The 22,167-nt window shown below is 41.8% G+C and overlaps 1 protein-coding gene across 1 annotated transcript; it reads right to left on the bottom strand.

Moving 5' to 3' along the window:
* Nucleotides 1-4,938: 4,938 nt before the first annotated feature.
* On the bottom strand, nucleotides 4,939-20,572 carry LOC311056949 (A disintegrin and metalloproteinase with thrombospondin motifs 15-like). Its single transcript, XM_084073808.1, has 8 exons — nucleotides 19,385-20,572; nucleotides 14,933-15,065; nucleotides 14,073-14,240; nucleotides 11,370-11,656; nucleotides 10,867-11,044; nucleotides 10,587-10,762; nucleotides 8,578-8,753; nucleotides 4,939-8,125 (listed from the first exon to the last, which is right to left on the bottom strand). The coding sequence occupies exons 1-8, from the start codon at nucleotides 20,318-20,320 to the stop codon at nucleotides 7,330-7,332; spliced, it is 2,850 nt and encodes a 949-aa protein (XP_083929934.1). The 5' UTR covers nucleotides 20,321-20,572; the 3' UTR covers nucleotides 4,939-7,329.
* Between the last annotated feature and the right edge of the window lie 1,595 nt (nucleotides 20,573-22,167).

Raw genomic sequence — 22,167 nt, 5'->3', positions numbered from 1 at the left:
ATTCTGATGCTCTATGGTTGACGTGCCTGTGGAGGGGGACTTTAAATGAAACATTAAATTATTTATCATACAGCTGCACTGAAGCAACAGTTCATTGCATTCAAACATCTGCATTGCAGTGCATTCTGGCAAACATGTTGTGTTTTGAACACTGACACTGTGCACTGCTACGTTTTGTCTAAATTCTGTCTAAGTTTTCATATATTTTATCTCTAAACTATAAACGATGGCTAAATTGTGAAGATTACTGGGTACACTCATTACTGTTCTTCTGGGACTGTCCTACATTTTAAAATCCTGATTGCAACTTTTTACTGTTGGCCACTGTGCATTCAGTTATTGTTCCCTTTTCTTTTTATTTGACTAATTTGACTCTATACTAAATCTCTTGTATGTTTGCGCGACATCGTCGTACTGACTAAAATAGGGCTTAAGTGGTTAAAAACAAAACAACAAAATCATTCTTATTTTCCCAAAGTGCAAGATATGTTCAAACCACCTAAAATCCACACCATGTGGGCCCTCTCTGATCCATTTTATGCTTCCTCTCCTATTAAGCCCACCAAGCTAGGTCAAGGACACATCTCCATATCACAGGTGTTCAGGGCTTGGGGTGGTGCCAAGTTACTGAGCTAATAGTTACTTTTGCAGTGGCTCTACTGTATATCAATATTTGTGTTGATATTCTACCCATAGAGTTCCCTATGACCTCATTATGAACATTTATATTTAAATGTTACGAGATGACTGAGGGTCCCATGTCACAAAACCTTTGATGCATAGATGCGATCTGACATATTTTTATGTAATTTAATTACAGTATATCTCTTAGTTGTTCACTGGCAGTATAATACTGGCAGTGTGCATACGAAGTTTGGCGCTGATGGGTCCAGTGGCTTGCCAGATAAGCTCTGTAAACACACGCACGCACGCACGCACGCACGCACACACTCATAGAGAGAGAGACCGACCCTCTTACAGACGGCTACCCTCCTGCAGAGCCATGCAGTAAAAAGAAGAAAAATAAAGAAAGGGAAATGTATGTCCACCACAGCATGCCAGTATATGTTCAGAAACCCCAATGTTTGATGTCTGGTCAAAGGTTTGAGAGAAACAAATATTAACCACTTGAACCCCAACATCCATATTCTGGGGGGAACATTAGCTTTACAAGCTCACAACGCGTTGGAACACATTGGGAGCTTGTAGATTGGCTATTTTTGGCAAATTTTGTGTAGAGTAGACAGAAAAAAGTGCTTCAACTACAGAGCCAACTCAGGGTCCATTTTGCGAAGTCTAGACTATAAGGTTTAAGTGGTAAAGAAAACATAATAATAATAAAGTAGGTCACATGTATACATTGTGAACATATTAGACCACACAGCCCGACTTAGATGAATCAGTTGGGAGGAAGTCAGCCGGGAATCTGTCATCAGTATTGTTTGCAGACTGATCGTGTTCCTGCTGCACAGTCAGCAGACCTCCTCAGAGATGTTGTGCATTAATGAGGACGCCCATTGGGTCCTGCAGTGACATTGTACCCACTCAGCATCCCATCAACTTCACACAAAGCACTTCTTTCAGCGTTTAGAACATCTTTCAAATGGTTTTTCGTGGCCCACAGACGATCTGACTCAGCAAGAACCACAAAAACAGGAATCTGCCATTGATCAGGCGGAAGAACCCACATAGAATCTAGTCTTGGCTTCCTGACCCTAATTATCTCCAGAAAGCCCTCAGCTGTTGACTATTTTTCGGTGGTTTCACCAATTAAGGGTAAGGGTTTTTGGCGAGGGGGCGGGGGTGTAAAATGGGGGGAAAATCAGGATTTGTGGGTCAGTTCCTTTAAACAGTTCCTTTAAACAGTAAACATGGATGCTCTAATGAGGTCAAAATGTCCCTCTGTTCCAACGGTTTGGCCTCTTCTCATTCCATCCTCTCATCCTTACGCCTAATTTATGCTTCGACAAATTCAAATCATGATTTGGGTAAAACCTCAGGGATCCAAAATGACATGTTGTTGCAGCCTTTTGGATGAATACAAAAATATGCATGTGATTAATGAACCAGGATGGTATCAGGGATCGTTAGTAAAGAAGGTTTTCTCCTTTAAAGGCAAAACTGTTTCTGTAGTGTGGAGCCAGTTGGCAGTTACTATGGTGTACAGTAAGGAGTTGTATCAGTTCAAGAGACATGCTTTGTATATTAGGAAGGCTGAACACTGTTTTGGGACTGAGAACATTTAATTTAATTAAGTTTAAAGTTTGCATGTAACTGGGCCTCACAGAAGTATCAGATTTATTTCTCTGGATCAAAAACATAATGTGAAAGGAGCCAAACGTTCGTCTTGATAAGGAGTCTGGCATTCTGAAATCTATCTGGCCTGCAACTAGATACCAACATGAGCCCAAGCACAAGCCAACTTGGGGAGCAAATAAACACTCTCACTGCCTGCCTTCCAGTTTTGCCTCATTCGACTCTTATGTAGGTCAGACAAGTCCTTGTCACTGACATGTCAGTATCTGCTGTTTGCAGTGGCGGAAAGTAACTAAGTACATTTACAAGTACTGTACTTAAGTACAATATTGAGGTACTTTTACTTTAATTGAGATGTTCATTATTCACTACTTTATTCTTCTACTCCATATATCTCAGAGGCAAATATTGCATTTTTATCCCTCTACATTATTTTAAAACTTACTTTGGTAAGTAACCCAAAGTTACTTTGTAGATTTAGATTTTTACAAAACATACATAAACCTATTAATTATTTTATATTTAGTGAATTCCAAAATAGCTGATCTCCAAGCTCACGATGTGTCGCGATGCGTCGCAAGCTTTTAGATCAGCTATTTTCAAAAGATTTTGACACATTTTGAAAAGATTGAGTACTTTCACTTTGGTACAATAAGTATATGTTATGTCAATACTTTTGTACTTTTACTAAAGTCAAAATTTTTATTCAAGACTTACTTGTAGAGTAGTTTTATATTGCTTTATTTCTTCCACCACTGGCTGTTTGACACGGAAATGCAGTTTTAGAAAATACCTCCAAGTATTTCTTATCGGTGTCCACAGAACTCAGTCTGTCATATGTGCTGACTTGTCATATTTGTGCCTCAACATTGCACACACTTGCATAGAAGAACTTGAAACAGAAAATTTGGAGAAGAAAAAGAAAAAAAAAGACAGGAACATATTTGCAGGTGCATGTTTTGACCTACTTCTAAACTGTTTAGACAACTTTGACTGTTTGATTGAGAGCATGGAGAAACAAAGATTGAAGTCTGGAATGCTGCAAAACCAACACATGCTGACAAATCATATCACCTTTGCACCAAGATTTTATAATCATTACGGGGCCAGGCTCTGCAGAGCAAGGCTCCGTTTTGTTATTGGCATTATTCTGTTTCTTCTTCTACTTCTTCTTCTTCTTCTGCCGTTTTTGCCAGTTCTGGCTTAACCGTGCATACGCTTTTTACGAAACTCGGGCATATGGTAAATGGTCATGAAAAACTATCAAGAAATAATTCTCACACTCATTCGTCAAAGGGTGGCCCTATAGCACTCCATTGAAAGTGCCAACTTTGAACCGGTACAACTCATGCCCTGTTTGACCTACAGCCATGAAACTTCCGATACACACATGCGTCTCTTCAGAAAACCTTCATGGTCTGACTTTTGACCTCTGACCTTTAGATCTCCCACCATTTTGTATTATATGAAAAAAAGTCATTGGCTCTTAAAAGCTTCATTCTTTCACTTATGGAAAATCCGCCACTAACGTTTTGTCGGCAGAGGTCCAAAGTTCATGTGTAAAAGATTTCGTGCAGATTACTCAAAAATCCAGGAGGAGATAGATTTTAACAATTATTCATCTGCGCCTAACACATACATGCAGACTCACATTTCTTTTAAACTTTCCAGTAATGTAGAGGGTCATTCCAAATGAAATATCACTGAAACCAATCTTACTCCAATTGGCCAAAGGGGGGCGGTATAGCAATTTTTTGAAATGCAAACTTTAAACAAGCATAAGTCATGCCTTGTTTGGCCGAAAGTCGTGAAACTTGCTTATACTTGTGCCTTGACTCACGAGGAACACATCTATCACTTTGACCAGTAAGCTCCGCCCTTAGATTGCCCTTAAATTTTGAGCAGTTTGAAAAACACTTAAACACAGGATTTTTTCAGCTATTTGCGTGAAACTGTATCATCTGTGTGAGCTCCTTTTTCACCATTTCAGGTCTGTCGGTCCAATGGCTTCTCTCTACAGCATCTGCCTGACAACCGCATGGCCGCCAGTTCAAGGCTCACTTCATGCAGACTTCATTTAAAGTGTATTGCAAACAACATGACTGTATCAATGAATACATGTGCAATTGTTAAAGATAACATGAAATGCTTATTTGAGAGTATGTTTTTTCAATGTATGACATACTTCATTGTGAAAATAGCCGATCTACAATCTCAAAACGTTTCAGATAGCAACGTTTTGTGAGCTTGTAGATCGGCTACTTTCACTAGTTTCTGTTCCGAGGAGACGTACAATTTCTCTATTGGTAGATGGTTAGGGAACCAGTGATCTAGAGTAGTTAGCAAAACAGAGGCTTGGTCCATCAGGGACGGAAAGACTTATATATATCAACAGACAGTATCAGGGAGGCCATATAGCTAGCTCAACGAGAAGAGAGGCAGCCTTTGAGTCCGTAGGTCACTTGTTCGATCCCTGTCCCCGACAATGTATTGAGGTGATCATGATATGTGATTCTTAGGTTTACACATAGTGTTTCTTGAGGATAGGCTTAGGCGTTGTTTTACTGAGGTTAGGGTTAGTGAGGGTTTAAAATGCATGGTCTTCTTTCTCTCAAGTTCAGTCTTCTATGTTTCTATGGTTTATTGTGCATATTACTTATCATTGCTTTTTTCTTTCTTCTCTCTGCAATTGCTGGCCCCGTATTATCGCTGCTTGCAGCTATATTTTTATTTATTTTTATTACATTTTTATTTAGCCAAGGAATGCTGACTAAGCACAGACTTAATTTGACTACCATATCATCATGGCTACAAAAGTGAAAAATCCAGACATACTGTATCAATTCATGTTGTTCATTTATTATTTTATTTGGAATAAATATACTGAGATCAAAGACAACTGCAAATGCCAGCGTAGACAAAAATATGAAAAAAGTATTTACATTGCTTATTTGCACACAGCTGATTGGATGTATACATGGTATACAAGGCAGCCTGTGCAGGTCATTGGATTCTTTTGCTGTACAAAGTGCAAAAGCTGATGAAAAATATTCCAAGTAATACAGGAACCATCTTTTAGTTGCACAATGTGGCCCCATTAAGAACCAAAACAAGAATATAATGGATTACAGGGATTTCATCAAGTGTGCAGAAAGAACAGTTTGGCTCAGGCTGTGGGGCCATGAACGAGGTGGTCCAGTGAAACACACATTCTGTACAACCTTGCCAATTTTCCCCCCCTCCACTTTATCGTTTCATCGGTAATACATGATCTATGGCAACTGTGCCTGACAGGCACAACTTAATGGAGCTGCAGCACTGGCTGAACATTATGAACCAAGGAGACGATAGTTTTGGTCAAATGATGCAGGCACCAAGAGAAGAGAAACAAATGGCTCTTTTCGACTACAAGAATTAATCAAACTGTGAAGTATTTCCCAGGTTCTGCGTTTATTTCCATACGCTACAGCTCGGTTTCAGATAAGGTTCTCGGAACCTAATTTGGGCCCTGCTCAGGAGATGGTACTATTGTAACCCTGAGTTCTGGGAACCCGGAACTCAAACATTTTGAAAAATAGCGATGCAACGCTGCGATACGCGTTGTGAGCTTTTTTTTTATGACGTACCTCCCCGTTTAGGAGCAGTTCTGCTTATAATGGAAACGTAAACAAAAAACTATCACAGAACTTCACAGGTTCTGGAAAGTTTCAGGTGATGGAAGGTTCTGGGTTACCTTTCGTAGTCGAAAAGAGCCAAAAGACAGAGGTTGAATGTGGAAGAGGAGTCACAAAGAGTCACATTACAGACCAAGTCATATCTTAGCTGAGCAGTCCAACATGGGGTGTAGCCTGGTGACATCACCGTGAGCTAAAGCTACCATGCCAGCTGACACACAGCAAGCCATTGGAGTGGTCAGTGTTTCCTGCCCTGTTTTGTGTCCAGCTTGTTCAAACGCCACCAGTGTGATTTCAGATTTCTATTTTTAACTGTTTCCATGACTGTTTCAGAGCAAAGTCTGCAGAAAGTCACCGTCTACACAGCACAGGTGATTTCTCCCTCATTTGGAGAGTACAAGAGAAGAAACACAAGGGTCCATTGTACCGTTTTGTTATTGTTAAAAATTATAAAGCTAGGCTTTTTTCCCCCACTCATGTTAAAATTCTTGGAGTGAAATGTATAGAACATGATGCTGTGGTAGCTCTCTCTCTCTCCCTGACCTAATTTGGATCGATATAAAGAAGAAAAAAAACTTGGGGTAGCAGCAGTGCAAAAGGTATGAATAAAAAACTACAGCAAGGAAAACACTGATATGTGTATATAGAATACATGCTGTGTTCATTTTAGTGTTTAAAGATTTCAAGAGGCACCATGGAAATTCAGCAGTGACATGATCATTGTCGACTTTCAGCACAACCTGCATCGTTATATTTTCACTGTTTCCTTTAAAACCAACTGTACCAATTTAAACACTTAAGACAATCAAAGGTATCAAAAATTATCTTTTTTAAATTGTTGAAAGTTTTGAAATGTGATGGACATTTTTGAAAACGTTCACCTATAATGACAGGCCCAAAATAGGGGCGTCAGGGTGAAAGTGGTTGAATTAAAATTCTCCACATTTAAAAAGATATTTTTTCCTCGCCATATCAAGTATTGTGCATTATATTTTGTAGAGTTGTAGATTTTTTCAGATGTTACAGATGTTTTCAAAATACAAAATTAACAATTGAATGGTCAACCTGATCTCAAGTTCCTTACTATAAAGCTGCATTGATCTGTTTGCACATCCCCAGTCAAACTAGAAATCTGCATTCAAAACTTGTCATATGGTGTGATATGCTGTCTAGTGAGAGTAATTGCATTGAGGGACCTGCAACTTTTACTCCCTGTGTTATCATCTCTACTCTTCCAAGCAAGTATTCCTCCAGCCTCTTTCACCAGCCCCATGTTGCAAATGGAAACACTTGCATCAAACAGACAGATTTCAGTGTGTGAATCTTATTGGTGGGTGGTGGTTTCCTGTCGGTCCAATCAAAAGGGGTTACTACAGTACATGGTCAGAGGTTTTAGTCACTAGCAAGGCCTTAGGTTACAGAAGTCCAGCTCCTGTGGTTTGCGAGTGCCAGTGCAATGGTCCCTGGGGAGCAGCAGCCCAGTTTGCGTGGCGCAGCGCAATGGCCGCCTCTTGAAGCCCTTCCCACAGGTTCTGGAGCAGGGCGTCCACTCACCGATATTCCACTCAGGACATGGGTCTCCGCAAGCCCTTGTGGCTGACGGCCTTTTCGCAGGATCGCAGTCTAACCCCGGCTTCCCATCTGGCTGCAGACATTGCACCATCCTCCTCTGGAGGCCATTTCCGCAGGTCACAGAGCACTGGTCCCACCCCGTGGATATCCACTTCCCGGGTTCAAGTCTGTCCTTGCTGTAGGAGGGCTTCTTCAGGACGTCTTCGCCCATTTCCTTGACACCGTCCTCAGCCAGGACGCTGTTAGAGGAGCGCGAGCGACCCTCCTTTTTCAGAGTTCTGTCCTCCTTGCTGTCACGGGCCAGGTAGAAGGAGTAGCGGATGCGAGGGGGGGTCATCTTGCCCACCGACAGTACCTCCACTGTCAGGAACTCTCCCAGGGGCTTGACGGCCTGCAGAGTCTCAGAGACGCCAGCTGTACCGCTGTAGCGCAGCAGGCTGTTCTTCACTATGATGTCCCGCTCCACTGCAGACACCACATAGTTCCCATTTAGCAGGTACTCTCCGTAACTGTTCTTCACTGCTAGGTAGTTGTCGTCTCTCACCATGCCTTTGTAGCCCCGCTGACGGATGTCGATGTTGGCGGCGCCCACTGGCAACATGACCACAAAGTTGTAGCCGTTTCTGCATGACAAAACATAAAACCCGGTGCATTCACACCGACAATGATGCTGTTAATTACTGGATTATCCATTCATTTCATGTTCATTCTATGAATTATTTGTAAAGAGTAGCATCAGTACCCATTCTCATCGAAAAGGACAAAATGACTTTCCTCTGGCTCATTAGTGCGAAAGATTTAATTATGACCTTTCAAATTATATGGTGATGAAATGAAGGTTAATAATAGCAGTAATAATCTATGACAAGTAGATTGTCACATACAGTATATTCAGAGCAAGTTATCAAGTGCGTGGCAACAGCAAAGAGGTGCCCATGCCCCGACCTAACGAGAACGATGCTGTGTACCCGGGCGCTGCCCTGCCACTCTGCATCCCCTAGATTTACACCACTGAGAAGCATTCTGCTAAGACCTTTGGTCTACTGCATCTCAACAAAGTGAGGGATTCACTTACATGGGTCTGGTGAAGAGGCCTGACACCTTCTTACAGCCCTTGGTGTCACCGCCACAGATTCCACACTTGTTAAACTTCTTATTGGAGCCCAGTTTCCCATCACAGCCAGCTTTGATGCACTTCCCTTGGACACACACCCCTGGTGAGTCTGGAGAGCAGGAGGTCCCATCCACCACCTTTAGTACACAAATGTACTTTTGTTAACACTCTATTCTTAGTACACTTGACCTAAGTTGTCTCTGTATTTGGTCCGCAAATAGCCAAATGTATTTTCTTTTTACATCTCTTTACCCAGGTAAGGCTTCAAACTAGTACCTCTTTTTTTTTTTTTTTTTTACATTACCATGATTATATACACTAGGACACTGTGGAAGATTATAGTTACAAGTTGTTGTGAGTCAGTTATGGCATAACATAGAACATAGAACAACACATAACAAACAGAATCTATAAAGGTCCGCCCTAAAGTCTTTGCATTGTTTCTGCAGTGGAGTTCTTTTTTTCTTTTCTTTTTTTGTACCCAGTTTAGATGTCACCAGACGTATCAGTAGTAGGAGGAGATCTTTGATCGTCTGACTACACAAGGCTTGATATTATATCCAGTTGGGCCTTGGTCCTCTGAGCCCATGGAAATAGAAAACTATCAAATGGATTTTAGCATTCATGGCAACTCTGTGCTGCTGTGTTACGGTGAGCTGATGTACAGGTCGGCTTGTCCAGTATTGTACCGGTTTCAAGCTGCGGTTCCCGAGTCCAAAGTAAAGTGTGTGCACGAACGTGCGCGTTCATTTAACAGTCCCGGATTAGGTGTTTGAAAACATGGTCATGATGCGTTAGTTTGATATGAAGATGCGTTGGTTATGGTAATCATAGCAGTAAAGTCTGATTCAGAATTTGCCGCACGGTGGCGTTGCATGCCAAAAATTGCAGAGCCACAACCTCACAATGCGTTGCTGCGTTGTGAGGTTGGTAACGTAGGTGGAAGGTGGTCAGTAAAGTAGGTGGCTGTGTGTAATTACTGAACAGCTGTGTGAGTAGTGTGCTTGAAACCCATCTATACTACTTTATATCTATTTTATGTCAGGGCCCTAACACGTGACAAAGCGGAATTGGATAAGTTAGCTAAACATGTAATTGAGCACCACACTTCCACCACATGCCATAATAGAAGAGGCCCAAATGAAAGCAGGGCAGTAAGTAATCTACAGTATGATAAACTGCATAGAATATAATGTCCAGTAAATAGTATCCTATCAGCTCCTCTTCCGATGACATAATGGTGTGAAACGTGGACCATGGGTTGATTCTATGCATGCAATGCCTGCTCAGGCTCACTCTACACAGAGATAAGCCCTCTCTCCTCCCCGTCTTCATTCCTGTCTTGCTCTCTGATCCTGGAGGCTGACAGATGATGTACATGTACTGTATGTAAACTATGTACTTGGCTTCAGTATTGTTCTCCATTATTAATATTATTAAATTCTCTACATCTGTATGAGGTTCTTGGAGATGAAAATAAATAAATTCTATGTGACTACTGTATGTCTGCAATAGATTATTATAAATAAAACTTCAAGGATAAAACTTGGGGACAAACTAACCAACTAATGAATTTTATCGTTGCTGTCGGGCAGAAATCACCATATTTAAATGTGTTTGCGTAAATTAATACCCTACTTTGTCATACTACAGTGTCACACAACAATTACTGTAAAAATAGCCAATCTACAAGCTCACAACACATTGTGAGCTTGCAGATCGGCAAAAATTTAAATTGTGTGATTTTCTTTTAAGTGAAAGTAGAAGTGGTTGTCTGTGGGTTTTATTGGACCAATGACTACATTGGATCCATTAGAACACAGGTTATTTTTTCCATTTCCTGCAAAGAAACAGTTTCGGAGATACAAGGTTTCCATCCGACAGCAACGATACTGAAGCTTAATTCATGGGTGCAGCTTATTTACAAAACGCATCCAAAGAGCAAAGACAGCTTTGGTGGACCTGCTCACCTTTGGTGCCAGAACGTAGAAGTAACCGGTTCCGTTGGCCCTGCAGATGAGCTTACACTTATCCTCGGGGGACACGCCAGAGTACTTTGGTACCCACTCCACGGAGGGAGTGAGACGGTTCGTGTTGAGATTGTAGCCGTTGAAGACCTCACATTGCTCCTCACGGTAGCTCTTACCTGCAAACACAACGGGGAAGGAAGGTGCAGGAGGTCAGGAGGTGAAACAACCCCCGGGGGGAAAACATCCTCCAACATACTTGTCTGTTTTCAGCAACTCGTACCTGTGTCAGGGCAGGGGTTTAGGTTGCACGATCGGTATTTGACCCGCACCCCTTGGCAGTATTTACCACCGTTTGATGGAACTGGGTTGTTGCACTCCCTTTTAGCCAACTGTACACCTCCTCCACATGTGCGTGAGCAGGATCCAAACAAACCCCACTTCCCCCAACGCCCATCCACCTAAAGTAGGGAGACAGGGAACAGTACAGTATAGGTCTTGCTTCATTACACCATTTTCATACAGGTGACACATTTTACACCACTCAGACAGCTTTTGGAACGCTATGATAGGTCTACTGATAACTGTGTGTGTGTGTGTGTGTGTGTGTGTGTGTGTGTGTGTGTGTGTGTGTGTGTGTGTGTGTGTGTGTGTGTGTGTGTGTGTGTGTGTGTGTGTGTGTGTGCGTGCGTGCGTGCGTGTGTGTGAACATGTGCATGCGTGTGTGTGTGTGTGTGTGTGTGTGTGTGTGTGCATACATGCACAGACATTTCGTCGTAAGCTTACCCTAACATCATAGACCCCCTGCTTGTCAGAACAGACCCCCCTGATGCAGACCTGGCCGTCCCCACAGTTTGTACCGTCTGCCCAGGGGAAGTGTCGCGTCTGACACACCAGCTGGCCATTGTTTTTTCCTGTACACCACAGACGGCCACACGGTGGCTGCATGAAGGGGCAAGGCTTTGAACCGTCTCCGAACGCCAGCTCACACTGGCGTTCTAGGCTGTATGCAACTCCGGGAAGTATATCAGGCAGGGCCAAGGGCTTCTGGGGCTGGTCCAGCAAACACTCACCTGGATGGGAGAGACTGAGTGTGACTATAGTCCAATTTAATGTATACTTTTTTAAGTAACCAAAGCACACACCAACACTGGGACTTTTGCTATGTTACTGTCTGAGATCAGTGAAGTTTATTGTCTTCAGTACTTTTGGAACAAAGGTGTTTTGTGTCAGTGTAATGTATGTTTTGGGGGGGTCCGAATTAAACAGCAGCAACACCATGTAATGTGTAATGAAATCATGTAATAATTTAAAAAAGCTTCTTTAGATACTGCTGATGGTTCAGTATACCAAACAGAATGGACACACATCAATCAGCCTAAACGCACCCCCAAGCTCTCTTGTTTAACTCTCACTCTTGTTGGGTGACAGTCATCAGTCTTGTGTTTGAGGTTTTGAGGTGCAAGGGTTAACATTACAATAAAAGAGACACAGTCCTTTCCAGGAACAGCCTAATATAGTGGTTAGGGTTTGACGAGCAGGTGTTTGGGAAACATGAAAGACCAGCATCAGAGAAAGAGCGGGGTTGTAGGTGGTGGTATTTTATCACTTGGAACTCCCAACTTCTCACCCTTAAGGGGAATTCACACTTCAGAAATAAGTGGTTTTCCTGGTGAAAAAAAGTGCTGTTGCTTTCTTTCAGCTCATTATACTGTAACGTACTTATTTTGTTGTTGTGTAGTAGTTTGGCAGGCGGCAGCACAAGTGTGCTGTCAAATTTGTGATAGAAAATGAAATAGAAAATGAACACACAGTAAGCAGAATGAAATGAAAAGAAACTCTGCTCTCCCACTCTAATGACAAATCATCAGACCATGGCTGTGTTTATTGGTGGTTTATGTCCATTGGCAGAAACTTTGTTGCAAAAACTAACATCTTGTACTGCACCAAAGTGTGGTGACATGTTTTTTCCCCAAAACAGCCACTCCTTTTTGAAGTATTTGCGGCTTTACTTCTATAAGGGAAAGCCACTTTATGAGATTAACTCTTCATTTCATGACATAGAAAACATTCCCTGAAAGTGAACAATGTCCTGACAGTCAAATCAAGTGTTTTATATAATGCATCAGTGTGTGTTTTTCTTTTCGGCAGGATTCTCTGAAAAAGACAGCAGACCTTCTATTTTGAGTAAACCTGCATGGGAAATGTTGGGCACTGCACCTCGCTGTCCAAACCACTGTGGTGGCTCTCCCTAGAACAACCCCTCTAATTTGGGACAGATGCAGAACAGATTTAAATAAAAGTTAGCATGGTTCTGAGGCCAAGTCCAGTGGTTTGCACTGCTTGGCAATCCTTCTGCAACCCACAGAATGCATTTCTACAGATACCTCGGTCCTTCTCCAGTATATTCTTTGAGGAAATGTAAAATATTGTGCAGCAGGTTACACAGATGTCACATTTCAAGCACTGCAGTGTGTATACTGAATGTACTAATGAAAGAATGGAAAAAAACGCAACGTTCTTGATCAAATTATTTCAATTGATTATTAGGAAACATTTATAAATTGAAACATGTAAATGTCAATGCAAGGTCAATAGGCTTGCCTCTGCACAGCAAACATTTTTAAAGCATATCAGGATCCAGTGGCAAATATCATCTATGACAAATCTCTGTGGTTATGTCAGTGTCAGGAAGAACATGTGCTCTTGCAATGTAATCAGTTTGTTACCAACAGTACTTCATTTCTTCTTCTTTTTTTCTTTTTTTGTCACCATCAAGTGAGGTGAGGGCCACCATCTTATGTTAAGGATCTCTATCTGTAGGGTCTTTGCAGCAGACCTCATGCACTAAAACCAAATATCCTTAATAGAGAAGAGAGTTCATTCTGAATCTGCCAGGTATGAACTGGTATAATTCCGGTCTCCTAAGTGGGTGCCTTCACCCTAGTTCTAGCTAAAGTCCTATAACCAGTGTTGCTAGATCTCACGAGAGTGGGGCTGACACAGACAGGTATTGTGCAAAGATACTTTCCTCCTTATTTGACAGTCTGAAAAATATGTGCCTTGTGAAGAACAGGTCCAGAATGTAATTCATTGACTTTCAGTGGCAAAAGTTTCAGTCATAATCTGTGCTCACGTTCACTTCTTCATTGCAATTAAGAGGCTCATGGTCTCATGGTCTCCTAAAGGGGCAGGCACCCACATGACACAAAGACAGGAAACTTTAAACAATACAATGTTGAGAGCACTAAGAAGAATTTCACCCACTCTTTTACTTTTAAAAAAAAAACGTTTTTACTGTGTGAACGTGACAATAAAGTTTGATACTGAAATCAATGGAAGTTGGTCTGTCTTGGTTTCGTCCTACCGTCTTTGGTCAAGTCATTAGAGTTATTTAACTCTGAGAGTGTACAAATGTAACCAAATGGACCTGTAATAGATCAATTAACATTTAATTTATTGTGAGGTCGAGGGGTACCAATGACTCACCGTGCCCACTGTCTAGAAAGTCTGTGATGATGGCAGCACTACAAGGGGACCAGGGAGTGGTGCGGTTGATCTGAATAAGCGTGGGGGACATCATGTGGTTGTCCTGAAGCTTCCCAAACACATCCTCACAGGCCTTCACGTTGTCATGTGGCATGTTGAACACATGGCCTGCCGAGGAAAAGCAGATGGACAGGACAGGGATGTCAGACACCATGTCTTTCAACACTGATCGGACACTTTCCACAAACTACATGATTAAAATAGATGGGACTATGATTATCAGTACATGGGGGAAAAGGTGTATTTACTGGTTCCCAGAGTAGGGGAATTATTTTTTATATTTGCCCATCAGATGGCAGCTCAGATGGCTCAGGTAAGAACACAGGGGGGGGGGGGGGGGGGGGTTACTGTTTAAACAATTTGAGAAAAATTAAATATTGGCTGTTGGAACGGTTATTAATATACAGTTTATAGTTAAATTTTATTTTATTTTATGTTTTGTTTGATCTTTATCTTGTTTTGTTGTCATTGTGTGATTTCTTGTTTTGTTTATGGTTTTATTTATAGCTGACTGCCACACACGTGGATTGTCCCTTTTTTGTTGTTTGTGAGGGGACCACTGTGCAAATAAGTCCTGGACTTTATTGTGTTTTATCCTCGAATGTTTTTTGTCCAACATGATTTGTGGGTTATTTACAGTTCAACTAAACTAAACGAAGTGCCTTGCTCAGGAACACTTTGACACATAATGACTGGTCGACCCGAGGGTCAAACTGGCGATCGTCCAACTCCCAGATAGCCTCTTTATACAGTAAGTCCATGAGAACGTGTGCTGTATGATGGTGTTGAATGACACTCACCAAGCTCATGAGCAGTAGTGAAGGCAGAAGGCAGGCCGTCATCTTCAATCACAGAGCAACTCCGTTTGGGATCACACATGGTACCAACGTCAGCCATGCCCAGAGTGTCACAGGTGGAGGCTCCACATAGGTCCTGGAAAGGGGACGAAACATAGATACTGTACTGCTTACACTTGCATTTTGAACAAGCCTTTAACTGGTCTGTGTTCTTCAAAACCTCGGCTCAACTAATCGTGGTGTCGACTTCCCATGCTTGCTGCACTTAAGAGCAGCGTGATAATTGTTTGTGAAACAGTTTTATGGTGCTAGGGCCAGGCATTTTGCCACCCAGTCCGTAATTATTTTTAGTGGACAAGCATGTTTGGACTTACCTTCTAATATGAGGTAATGTAACTGTCTCCAATCATAACATTTCCACACCAAGAGAGATGTTTCCAAATGACCTATTTCTCTACCGCAACGTTTTAAACACAACGTTTTAAACACAAATTTAGTGTGTATGCATTTGGACCAGTTGACTGCACCTCCTAATCACAGGGCTCACTGACAACTGTTGGAGTAACCACCATGCTGCAACGCCCTTCTGTCTCAATCCCTGAACAGAGCTGTGCCTCTAGCCCCAGACACAGGACAGTAACGGCTAGCCGCTGAAGAGAATGCACTGATTTGCTCAATCTCACTCCAACACTAAATCACTCGAACCCCAAGATGATTTGCTCCTCTTGATCATACATTTAAGACACCATGCAAAGTGAAGACCTAAAGTACTATGACAAATTATTTACAGTATAAAGCACAGTTGCTGGCCAGTGAAAATCCAGTCCAGATGTGTTCATGTGTGCAGATGACGTATGCAGGACCATTTATTGACTAAAAAAACTAAAAAGAAAGGAACAGCCATGTCAATGAGTTTGTTCTCTGCAATGACCTACTTCCCACATCTGTCATCTATCTTTTTCTTTTGGTGTTGATGTTGCCATTTGATACAAAAGATGTCTGTTAAATATCTCTCAGCAAAGTAAGGCACCACTGTTGATTTCTATACATTTTGCGCACAGATAAGTATGCACTTAATGGTGGACCCTGTAAATTTGTGAGTTTGCCAGTGGCTTTATACTAGAGCTTTGAGTCCATTCAAAACGAATACTTAATTAATTTAGTCGTTGAGCAGTAAAAAATACTAATTATGTGGACTAGTGGACAATGCCTCTGCAACACCAATATCACAAACATAGTTTATGAGATCTGGAAATATTTAGTTGTGTTCTATTTTTCTCTTAGGCCCAGGTCTATTGTGTACATTAATAAGAAACTATAGAGTTACAGTATTACCAGGCACCTCCCTCTGGGGAAATATAAATGTGCCAGGTTTATGGCTAGAATCCCTTACTAATGCTTTGGAGAAAGAAAGGCTATTCACATACAATGCACATATTGTGTAGCTTAGTTAAGAAAATATATGTGCAACAAACTTCATAGAACAATCATGCAAGCTGCCGAGTTTAAAGGAAACCATAACTGCCTGGGGACAAAGCTGAGTTGGTCTTCATAAAAACTACAAATTACACTGTGGGCTGGTAAACAGTAGACAGAGGCTGTGCCTCTGACTAATATAAGTCAGATAGAAAACCACTAAAAACAATACCACTGACTAAAACTCTGTCATCACATCATTAATCGGCATAGAAAACTATGATCTACTCTGATCAGCATATGTTCAATGGTGAGCACAAACCTGACAAGGGACAGATTTTGCTCAAAGAAGGTTTGATGACTGCAGTATCTTATCCATATCCAATGTTGATACCATGGGACTGGAAGGTGTGAATCTTTTTATATGCATGCAACACTATGAAATATTATCCTAGATAGGAAAATGTGTTTTTATTACTGCATTTGAGTGTTTTATTTCACAAATAACTCCACTAATTATTTTAATGAGGTCATACTGTCCAATAGTTACTAGATACATAATGTGTAAATGGAAATTTGGCGGTTGTTTATCATGAACGTTTAATAAAGGTTGCAAAAATGGGTGTTTCCTATATGGGCAGTTGCATCATGATCCAAGGAATCCAGGAGATCGTATTTTTTGATTATACGAACTAAGGGTCAAGAGTTATAGGATAAAGCACAAAGCGGCTTGGTGTAACACCATCACGAGTCTGATTTGAAAAGTTTGGGGTGGAGTGTCTTCCTTGGCCTACTGTTTTTTAAAGGTAGAGAAACAAAAATTATAACCAAAGACTTAACACCAACGTTCTCAGCTGCATGTGGTCCTCTTTTTGAAGACAGGAACTGGTAGTTCCTTTCACAATCTGAATGATGGTGTGCTTATAGTGTAACATTATAGCTGGGACAGAACAGACACTCAGCTTACATCCAAAAGCCAGTTTTACAGAAACTGATCTCATGTGTCCATGACAAATAACCTGTGCATTCTGAGCTACATTTTGCTCACATCTGTGTCATCATCTAATGTTCCATTACTTGTGTGTTTGTTGTGCCCCTGTTGTTAACAGCATTAACCCTGGCGTCTGTTGGGCAAATCTTAAAAATTGGGTAAAATGTTACATTTTTAATTTAAGTTAAGTGAATAAAAAAAAAAATAGCTGATCTAGCTATAGCTCACAATGTGTCGCGATGTGTTATAAGCTTGTAGATCGCTATTTTTATCTGTTTGTCATACGACAAAGTCTATGGGACTTAACTGGTTAACTTTCACAGTCCTTCCTATTCATTTTCTCCATAAATATCCAGAAACTGTTTTCACACACAAAGTACTGCCTCTGACAGAATCTTTTGTTTACCATGCCATTTTGGAAAACTCACACACTTGAGGAGAATTTATGTTCCAGCTGTTCTGTATTCTTAAACTGACTATCCTACAATGTTGAAAGTGGCTAGGCCAATAATACTATTAAAAAATAACCTTCACGTGAATAACAGCTGCCAGGTGTCAGGCTGTTTCATACAGCAACAAGTTATGACTCACTGTGCGTAGGAATGATCCTTTTTTTATGAGCATTGTCATGTAAACTGACCACAGTGCATAACATCCGCACTGCTCCATGTGAACCTAAAGATGGGTAACACCCCATCTTTTTAACATCAGCTAAAATTGCCTTGCTAACCCCTTGGGGGAAATTGGTCAAACTATGTGTATATTCACGTCATCTTCTAGACAAGTAATCTGAGGTGTCATAAGTAAAAGAATGTGGCTTGGGAGAACTTAGGAACATGAACAGGAAATACAACAACAACCTGCCAACCAGAGCAGAAAACTGAAGAATGTGATGTAGACTAGAGATTCAAGACTGCAGAGCTAGTGCAGCTGTGAAGAAGTTCTGCTCTGGAGTGGCTAGTTGAAGACAGCCAACAACAGATGAGGCAGAGACACAGAGGGAGAGGACATCACTAACATGCACGGAGGACCCCCCCCTCCTCCTCTCCTTCCCTCAGGGGTCTGTTTAATAGGGAGCAGGCAAGGAGGTGGGACGGGCTGGAAAGCCCACAGCTGGAGGAAGAATGGGAAGGTTGAGAGAAGTAAGACTTCCTATAGTGCATCCCTCAGGGCAGTGACACTCTAAGTTGTATATAGATTAGATAACACACCATGCTACACAATTAGCTGCGTGATTTGATATCGTATGTAATATCAATTGATGATTACCAAAAGTCATCCTGTTATTTTAGTCTTGCATTTTACTGGAGAAATCTCTGAAACTCTAAGTGCATCCGCAGCTGTTCCTTTTATGCTTGCCAGCTATAACAGCTTCCTGAACCATGGAACAACCTCTTAATCCAGGTACAGAAGAGTTAATAAACCTGTGAGCTGTATCAGCTGGTTTGTTTCTCCAGCTGTACGCCAAGAGCCCTGTTACAGTTGAATGAAATCTAGGCGAGAGGACAAAAGGCTAATGGATGATCATGTATCATACAGTTGGACATTGAGTAATGACCAATAGCAGTGATTTTGTCTTGGACCTGCATGCGTCATGGGCCAAATATCTAGAGGTGCACAAAATTATTGTGTTTTCTTAAATCACCCCTCTAAGAACCTATCTTGAGAAAACAAGGCTGCTCAACTAGAAAACTATTAGTTAATTGTGTACACAGGCTACAAATTGCATCTGAAGTCACCATAGGTTTTCAGTTGGCCTATATTTCTTACAACAAACTAGATCATTGTTCTTGTTCTTGATCAACCAATCATAACTGATTATAGGTCTACAGAGTATTCAGGTGGATGCTGGTTCAGAGTAGGCTACAGTAGGCCTATGCCTAATCATTATTTTCTTACTGAACACACACAATACATCTGCCAAAACACCATTAAAATATCTACATTGATCATTGGTGAATTGGCCCACTTTATGTTTAATTAGGCTACTTCCCAGATAAACATCTCCACTGTAGACAATCTCACTTTGATCCAAAGCCTACCCTTACCTGCTTAGTGAACAGGATTGCTGTATCCCAATACTCAGGATGCTTGTCATTATGCTTGTTAATCTTTTTCTGCCAAGTGCAAAAGTTCCTCAGAGTCATCGCTGCGTTGCCAGACACCTTGGGTCCCTTTTCAACCTCACTTAGCACCACGAACTTCACAACCACGATACTTATGGAGTTAAGAATACTGGGATGTTTGTAGAGTCTAGCTGCCACGGACATCAAGGTCAAGAGGTAATGTTTTAGGTCGTCTCCATGGAACTCAGCCATGGCTTCATCGGCGACCACAAGCGTCTCCACGTATCTGGGAATAGAAGCGAATCGTTTCGATCTTCCCATGCCTTTCAGCAGCGTTTCAGTTACATTGTCATTACTTTTAAGGTGCTTATATTTCTCCAAGGACCGGGCAACCTCGGGACTTATGCCACTGTCCACTGCGCACCTGGAGGTTGAGTTGGCATTGAGGTTACTTTTGATCCGGCGCTGGATCGTGTGCGCGCTCCCGGCCACGATGGTATCATTTTGGACCGGACTGATGAAATATTCCCACTGTTGGTAACCAAAGGCGCCTCGCACCCCTTTGCACACGCTTAATGCCGCGTATGAATATTGGTCTGAGTTTACGTAGCCCGAATAAAAACACCGGCTCAGATCAGTGGCAACATCGTTAACCAAGATCGTGTCTTGTTGCGTAGAGACAGATGGAGCAAGAAAATTGGAATCTTTGTGTAAATCGAGCACCAACTCCTGCTGGAACGCGTGTATTTTCAGAACACAACTTCCTTCGAGAATATTATCCGCAGCGTTGTCAAAATTCCCCTTGTCATAATTTTGGTTATCCAGTCTAAGTGGAAAGCAGAGCTCACTTTCCATGCAATGAATGGTTTTCGAGAGTGAGGCTACAAAATAGAGGAGAAAGGCTGTCCTGATAAACATGACGATGTTTGCATTCAAGAGAGAATGCAAAAAATGACCCACAACACAGGGAAAATGCAATCTGACAAAGAAATCGATGAGAGCCGCAGATCAAAATGAGAGGGTAATCCCAAGCACAGTAGCCTATATTCTACTAGTACTACAACACTGCAGCTCTAATTCCACTCAGTGCAAACTCCTCCTGGTCATGACCCATTCCCATCCTCCACCTGTGTTGAGTCTTATTCTGCCCTCTGACTGTGGACTTTATGCATGTGTCTTTGAGGGGTGTGTGTTTGGGGAAGCTCATTGGATGTGCGTCTTGTTTCATTCAAGGTTACCCTGCGGCCACTTGAAACTTTGCAAATCCTAACAGCCTCCACGAATTGAGACTTCCTCCCACCGGGGCTTCATAGTGCTGTGTGGTGGTGTGGTGCCTGCCACACAGCACAATCCGCACATCTGGATAGCTTGTTCTCATCTGGACCAATTCTTTTAGGTAGATAGATATAGGTCAATAGCCTATAAAGGGCGGAAAATATTTATCAGCTGCTATTTTTGTTTGTATTGCTGACCAGGCTGGCCCCTGGTATAAAAACTCTATGCCAGGGGTTCAACCTTTTCTGAGCCCTGAACCCCTGAGGTTTTAAGTACCCCCTATGATTTAATGTTTTGCACAATAGGATTTATTTTCCCAGTTTAAAAGGGTAGGCTATTAATACATGTAGTGAACAATTACAACTCTGTCTCACTGTATACTCAGTCTCACACTTTTTATTGACATTCTACTGTGTACAGAATTATTAATAAAAAACCCAATATTCATTTATTCATCATTTATTTTATCCTAGTTTTCCTCATTTTTCAACCGTCCCGGCGGCCCCTATGTGTTCACGAACCCCTGGTTGAGAACCCTGCTCTATAAGCATAAGTTTAGGGCCACAACTATACCATCTAGGGGGGCCACATGATCAAGTTTTTCTTCTTTACTCCGCCAGTCCGGAATGGCCAGAAGGCAGGGATTATGTTTTTGCCCCTGTCCGTCTGTGTGTGAGTCTGTGTGTGAGTCAGTGTGTGAGTGTGTGTGTGTGTGTGTGTGTGTGTGTGTGTGTGTGTGTGTGTGTGTGTGTGTGTGTGTGTGTGTGTGTGTGTGCGTGCGTGCGTGCGTGCGTGCGTGCGTGCGTGCGTGCGTGCTTGTTTGTTTGTTTGTTTGTTTGTTTGTTTGTCTGTCTGTGACGGTGTGACCAGCTAATTTCCTCCACTGCTTTCAATCAGCCTCATGGTGGCGCTATAACAGGCAGCTTCATGGCCTATATAACTCTTGATTTGTAAGTCATACAAAGACATGTTTTTTTCCCCCTGGGTCCCTTGGATTAGGCCTATGACTCAACTCCCCATATAGTCAGTGCCAATTTCCGCCTGACAAGATTTTCCGCCATTTTCCACCATTTTCAAAACACACTTTTTGTTGAAACTCCTACAGATTTTTGAAAAGAAAATGGCACAAATTATGAACTGACCACCGCAAATGCTACAAATCATTGTTGCAGAAATATGATTTCGTTTTTTCACCAAATCAGGTACAAAATGCTCTTGAGCATCATGTGACTGACTGATGGTTTTCATAGTCCATATTGTTTGCCTGTAAAGAGAACTAGACGCGTCGCAATTCAGGGCAATTGCAAAGTGTGGTTGCCCGACGCGAGTCGCGGGTCGCTGCCGCCGGGACTCGAGGCAGGGGCGTCACTACCGTGACGCAGACAACGCGGTTGTGTTGGCCCATGACGTTTGGAGCCCCTCCCCACCCAGAAAAAAAAGAAAAAGAAAAATTGATGTATTAAAAAATAAATATTGAATTAAAAAATAAA

The sequence above is a fragment of the Gymnoscopelus microlampas genome (genome assembly GCF_963454915.1).
Source record: "Gymnoscopelus microlampas genome assembly, chromosome: 12".
In the NCBI taxonomy this organism is placed as follows: domain Eukaryota; kingdom Metazoa; phylum Chordata; class Actinopteri; order Myctophiformes; family Myctophidae; genus Gymnoscopelus; species Gymnoscopelus microlampas.
This window is presented reverse-complemented; position numbering and strand designations above follow the sequence as displayed.